General features: G+C 43.0%; 1 protein-coding gene across 3 annotated transcripts in view; it reads left to right on the forward strand.

Annotated features, from left to right (window-relative positions):
- The window catches only part of camk4 (calcium/calmodulin-dependent protein kinase IV), a 22,978-nt gene continuing 16,125 nt past the window's right edge, over positions 1-6,853 (forward strand). Inside the window, exons 1-2 of one of the 3 annotated variants that reach the window (XM_042058827.1) lie at positions 1-200; positions 297-510. In XM_042058827.1, the coding sequence (XP_041914761.1) occupies positions 410-510 (101 nt within the window). In that variant the 5' untranslated portion in view covers positions 1-200; positions 297-409. The remainder of the gene's footprint in view (positions 201-296; positions 511-6,853) is intronic. The other 2 variants (XM_042058828.1, XM_042058829.1) reach the window with 2 other exon arrangements.

Below are 6,853 nucleotides of genomic sequence, written 5' to 3' on the forward strand. Positions count from 1 at the left end.
CTCCGCGTTACAGAGGCGACAGTAAGACCCGGTGGAAACCAAGCAGAAACACAGGCGGGCTACCCTACCTCCTCTCACACCCGCTCGCCTTGCATTTCAGGGAGCGCGATATGGTTAGGGCGCAGAGCTGGCGGCTGACAATTGCGCTCAGTTAGGTCTGCCCACACTCTGTGTACCTTCCAGCCTACCCATTTTTTCAAGTAGGTCGCATTCTCTCTTTAGACGAAATTTTGTTTTACGCTGTAGGAAGACGGCAATCTATCTCCCTTCCTCTTCATTCCGATCATACCTTATAGGTGGCTAACTCATTCATTCTCTACCACATCCCTTGAAACTGAACCAAGCTGTGAATCGCCGCAGGGGAAAAGCCAAGAAGGACAGGCTACTTGAATTGCGTTGGGGACTCACTATGCCCTCGTCTAGACCAGGGGCAACTCCGGAGTACTGGATAGATGACTCGAAGAAGGAGACACTGGCAGACTACTATGAGCTGGAGTCCGAATTGGGACGGTGAGTGCCGTTAACACCGTTCTGTGTTGTGAGTATCAGTTGCCTTACAAGCGCCGTTGAAATGTATCGCATTGCTTTCATCGGCCGGGCAGGATAGTAGTGTAACAGCCCACAGCAGAATAATGGTTCTTATCAAACATGTATTGAAATGTATTGCCTTACAGTAAGCCTCCGCGCTCCTTTTAAACAACACACACACACACACACACACACACAAATAAAATCAAACAGACAGTTCAGTTGGCCTAAAACGTTAATTGCACACACATATTAACACTAATTATTCGTGCAATTTGTTTGCATTACGGAGAGGCATCCACACTCACATGTTATAGAGATGCGATGCCATTTGCATAGCACAAAAATGCATGCAAAGCATTCCTTTGCGTGTATTAAATCTAGCATATAGGACATGTTCTTACTTTCTCTGTTACACTGCATTGTATTTATCACCAGTGCCAGCTGCCAAGACTGGCAACTCATCTCAATCTGACCTCCCATACTTACTGTCACAGTCTTAGTCCAAGATGAAGAATCCTCTCTTGACTTCCAGTCATCAGTGAATCACTCTGACTAATGGTGGCAGTGTTTATGTTTCTGCCCATCAATTGTCGCCAGGCAGTGCCTGTGTGACTTGACCAAGACTTTCAGTTGTTTTCTATGGCAACAGTGCACTTAGAGCCGCCATTGTTTTCCTGATTGTCAACAACAGCCATAGAATGTGAATCTAGGTTGGTAGTTGAATCCATATCAACCCCAAAACATTGGCCTATATTTATAACCTCTCTACAAATGTGTCTTTTTAAAATGATTTAATGGGACATTTTTAGGGCGTTTTTTCACAGGGTTTTAGAGGACCCGTTGTCTACATAAGAACAGGAGTTGCACTACCTTGAGAAGTCAGTATTCACATATTTTATTATTGAGGGGTGGCTATACATTGCCCCTCTGTGCTCTTGATCCTATGTGTACAATCAGGTCCTTTAAGTGTGTGTCTGTATGTGGTCGGTGAGAATGCATTCGCTGCATGACGTGATATGGGTAGCCTGACAGATCATCCCAAGGGGCTTTCACCATTGCAACAATGATACTCAGGTCAGAATGGAAGCGTGTGCTGACAGAGAATGGCATGTCCACTGCTGGTCAAATCCATGCTGGTGCCTTCTGGGGCCTGATTGGAAATGCTTTTCTCTAATAGCCAAACTAAGACAGGGTGATTGTGTTTGTTGATGTGGGTTTGTGGAGTCTAAAAGTGAGTGTTATAAATCTGTGGCTTTTAAGGGGTTTGGTTTCATTGTTTTGAATGGATTGAACTCTAATATGTGATGTAGAGTCTCCACAAGTCGTATATCTTTGCGTCTCAGAATGGTCTTGCAGTGAGAATGCTGGCCGAGAGTAAGTTTGTCTTCCTCTTGTCTGTATCCTCATTTTGCTTTGAGTTCCAAGGCTAAGCTGGGCCAAGGTTCGTTAGCCATCCTAATCAGTTAATAAAAACACACAGTGGTGAATCCCTGATTCTCTGGAAAGCTTGCAATATTTTTCAACCTCTCTTCTCAGCAACCCCAGCAACTTTCCAACAATGAATCACTTCTTTTGACCTTTTTAGTCACAATATGCTGATGCCCCATCTCCATCAAAGGATATTGATTTTCCACTTTAGACAAAGGCGTGTTCATCTGTCAAAGTAATGCTCTATCAGTAATGAATAGCAAAGCCGCGGTCGGTGGTTGTTGTTTGAATGTAGCCCTTTGCGCTGCGTACCGGAGTTGTGTACTCTTCTGACTGGCCTGATGAATTGCCTCCTGTGTCTACTGTTGCAGGCACTTGCTGGAGCCGTTCCAGCTCCGAAACCCCCGGTAGGCTTGGTTCCTGCATCCTGAGTGGGTGGAAAGGGCCATCAATCGATCTGCTCTTGGCAGAGGTTGCAAATTTATTGCTGCTCCCCCCCCCCTTATTCTATCACTCTCTCCCCCAAAAATGATGACCCCTGCATCCCACACCTCTATAACTTACACCTGGGCTTGTCACAGAGGCCCCCTCATCTCGCTCTGCTTCCCAGGTTGACTTTCAAGTCTAGACATAGTGTCGGGTCTGTTAGATACCTACAGGTGCGGTTTTGATTCAGTCTTGACAGGAAGACAATAGCAGCAAGTTAGTCTTAAGAGTTCTAAGGAAGACCTGTTTTCTAGTGTAATACTCATAACAGTGACTAATAATGCATGTTGAGAGTGTACCATATTGAGTGGGCATGTCTTTGCATTAAAAAAAAAAGCAAAACAATGGGGATGAACTAAGATGTAGTTTCAGCTACAGCACCTCTCACATACAAAGAGTTTCAATCGGCCATATGATGTTCTTTGGGATAAATGTTTATGTAAACTGTTCAATCTGGGCTAGAAAGTTAAAATGGAAATTAAATGGTACACATACATTTTGAGGGGATTTTGTCAATAATCAATTTTTCACAGTGAAGTTTGTTTTAATTCAGAGGAAAGACCTCAGTTTAAAAAGTTGTAGTTAGTTAGCCTTGGAACCGTTGTCTTTGTTGTTTCTCTGACTGAATCCACTGGATGTCAGTGGGTCTAGTTTGAGGCCTAGAGAAGTGCTGAGTTCCTTCGGCTTGCTGTGTAGAGACCCCTGGGTCTCCAGGCCAGTTTCTGAGCGTTTCTAAATCCAGAGGCGGGCCGAGCTCTCAGGTCCCGAGGAAGCCCAGGCTAGTCTGCATGCATAATGAAGAAGATGCTGAGCTGAGCTCCTAGAGGGAAAAGTCACAACTCTCTCTCTTAATTTCTCTCTCCTCTCTTCATCTCTCTCTCTTCATCTCTCTTGATCTCTCACTCTGTCCATCTCTCCATGTCTCTCATTCTGTCTTTCTCTCTCCATCCCTCTCTCTCCCCTCTGCTCTGCTGTGATTATGTAATTCTGGGCATGTAGAAAACTGAAACAGGAGCAGCTTGTGTAATGTTCAAATGCTTGTATCCGCTCTCTTTCTCTCCCCTCCTCTCGCCTCAAGTTCCGGCTGCCAAGGCTGTGACATTACCGCTGCCTTCAGCCGACAACCCTCACTTTGAGATCGGCTAAGGCGGGCTTCATTATGAAATCACACTTAAACTGATTTTCATCGCCGCCGGGTGCATTATGAATAGCCATACGAAATCCAGTCACATTTACCTATATGCTGCCATATGCCTTTCTGTCTTCACACTTACCTCTACATAGGTGCTTGGATGTGTTGCTCTTTTGCAGTTTTTATCTGTAAGACTTTTATCTGTGGCAAAACACTCAAGGAAATATCATCTTCCTGGTAATCCAGCAATGAGGTCACCTGTCAGAAAAAAAGTAAGAGGATTTCCTATTTTGGTTATGCAACACAGATAAATCAGGTCATTTCTGATCGAACAGTGCTGAAACCATAAGCTGACTTTCAGTTATCAGGATGGATATTTTGGGGACTAGAATTTGGCTAGAACTTGCCCGTTTATCATTCTAGGTGGTTCATATTGTTTCCCTGATCAGTTTCATATTAGTCTCCTAACACCTATCCATTCTGAAAAATATATATTTTAAAATGTCTACAATTAATTGATATATATTTTTTTATTTTACTTAACCATATTCTGACAGTATGTTTAAACATTTACCTCAAAACCTAGTCTCTTCAGAGTACATTTGTTTGAATGATTTTGTGTTCGACCACCCACTGCCTGCTCTCGCTACTTTGGTAGCGTCTTTATCAACAGGGGTCTAATTGGCTCTGTTATAAAGCATCACCTTAGAGACTTCTTTGCCTTATCTCCTCTTTATCCGCAGTGCTGTAATCATAGATCAGGTCGATCCAATCGTGGCGATCATTCAGCTGAGGTAATGTGGGATTTGTAGTCCACTGACTTCTCTGAGTGGGTGTTAGCGCCTCAATTTGTGCTGCTGTCATGTAGATGACTACTGGTGAGGTAATTTGAGGTGGAGAGTGTGAAGTCCTTGCTGAGAGTAATTACTGTAATCCCTCTATTATCCCATCAGTGGTTTGAAATCAATCTAGTTGTTGTTTAGTCTTAGTTCTTATCAAGTGTGCTTATATATCTATAGTGATGATAGATAGATAGATAGATAGATAGATACATACTTTATTGATTCCCGAGGGGAAATTCAGGGGGGTCTCAGTAGCATACAGACATCACACACAACATGCACTTACAGCAGAAATGGTAAATATAAGTATAAGTATAAACATATAACCAAACTCCACTGTACAATAGAGACAGTAGGAGATAAGAAAAACTAACAAAACTAAATACTAAATATACTATATAAATAAAAATATAAATAAATAAAAAAATCCAGTGTGCTTGAGGGTGATCAAGCATGAGACGCTTGTAGTGACAGGGCCTGTAGTTCTGTGTGCATGGTGAGGTGCTTAAGAGAGTGAGTGTCATGGTGAAGGTGCAAAAAGTAGTCCAACAGTAGTCCTGTAGTTCTGTGTGTATGGTAAGGTGCTCAAGAGAGTCAGTGTCATGGTGAAGAAAAAACTGTCAGTGCAAGAACAGGTTGAGGTAATAGGGTTACAGCCATTCAGTATTGTAGCAGAAGCCATTGATCATGTGTGCTAATATAGCATGAAAAACAGTGTAGCAGGAAAACAGGAAAATCTATATGTATATACTACTGTATACTGTGTACCTACGGCAATCCTTCAATTCCTGCATCAGGGGTTTAACTGTAATGGCCATATGAAAACATTCAACCATGGTGGAGACAGAGTTCAACTGCTGTGTGAATAGACCCACACAATCTCGGTGACAATTTCTATGCATTAATCTAGCCTATATCCTGGATTGCACTTTCCATTATTCTACTGAGTGTTGCCTACTCTACAGTTTGAGAGTGTAACAGGATGTGGTTGCACTGAGGTTTCACTCCTACACTGGTTCATAGTCAACACCAACAACAAGAACCACCAACATGAACTCTCTAAAGACCCACCCAAATTACATACATGGGTTAGTTGGAGGTTTAAAATAGGCTACCTGAAGAGCCAGAATATGTCTTTCTTTTTGTGTAATTTGTGAACATCCACTGTGAACACTTGACACATGGACTGTGCTCTCACAAAGGAGAACAAATGACTGGCCAAACTTAGTCTTGAAGTTAGTACAAGGGACACAACCATGAGTAATGGTAACATACACTACAGTATACAAAGGGAGTATAGCCATTCACCATGACACCTTCCTCACATTTCTGTACGCTGACATCTGAAATGGATTATAGCCAGAAGTTCAGGCGTCGTGGATGTCTTGCACATCCACACATGACCAGCGTAGGTCTAGTTCATGTGTCAAGGTCAGACAAGAATCCTGTCTTGCACATCTGCACACTTCCAAAAGAGTCCATACAGCCAGACACGCAGACACTGAACCTCTCCTCAATGTCCACAGTGTTTCATGAGAGGTCCTACAGACAGACTTTCACACATGGATCGTGTATTGCATCACCTGCACGCACAGAGAAGCATGTCTAGACCAGCTGATGGGAAGTCTCTCCAGCGTAGAAAGATTTTTAAAGCCTCATTTGTAAATCCATGTTACCACTTTGTGGAACATGTATTTCAATCAAAAAGAATTTAATTAAAGAAAAGAAAAAAACAAAAAGACCTCTCAGTCTAATAGGACGATGATGTCACTGGTATTACCCATGAATGGTATTTAGGGAAACTAAATATGAAGCTAGAAATCAATAAATGGCAACTCAAACCATTTTACTGTTTTTTTTTCCCCTCAACCATTTGATTGAGGTTTAAGAGGTTTAAGGAATCATTCTTTTTTTAGGAGCCTAATGTCCAATCTCAAACACCGTGCTCACTTATAGACCGAACGGCCTCTTTACTTTAGGGGCCTCTTTCCACCCACATGCTTTCAGCGCCGGGGTCAGTTTGCAGCGGTCGCCCCTCATATGGTGGCTAATGTTGTTACCGTGATGAATTTCGATTGGCCTCTAGTCATTAGTGGCGGGAACTGTTGCTCATGAACAAAGACTGTGGTCTTGGCTGGTCTGGTCTGCTGCTTGATGGCTTTCTGTCTGTCCTGTTAAATCATTACTAGAAGCGGAAAGCTCTCTCTCCTCCTCCCCTCTCCTCCTCTCCTCTCTTCTTTCCCTCTCTGTTGTTTTCCTGTCCTCTCCTAATTCCCTTTAGGTATCCCCTTTCTTTCAATCCTGTTTTGCTCTCCTCTCGTCTTTTTTCTCCCTCCTGCCCTCTCCATCACGGTCTGAAAGCTTTCTGTTCTTCTGTCGTCCCCTCCTCAGGGCTTTCTCCCTCCATCTACTTCTTTCTCTCCCCTTGACCCTT

The sequence above is a fragment of the Alosa sapidissima genome, chromosome 13 (assembly GCF_018492685.1).
Source record: "Alosa sapidissima isolate fAloSap1 chromosome 13, fAloSap1.pri, whole genome shotgun sequence".
Lineage (NCBI taxonomy): Eukaryota > Metazoa > Chordata > Actinopteri > Clupeiformes > Clupeidae > Alosa > Alosa sapidissima.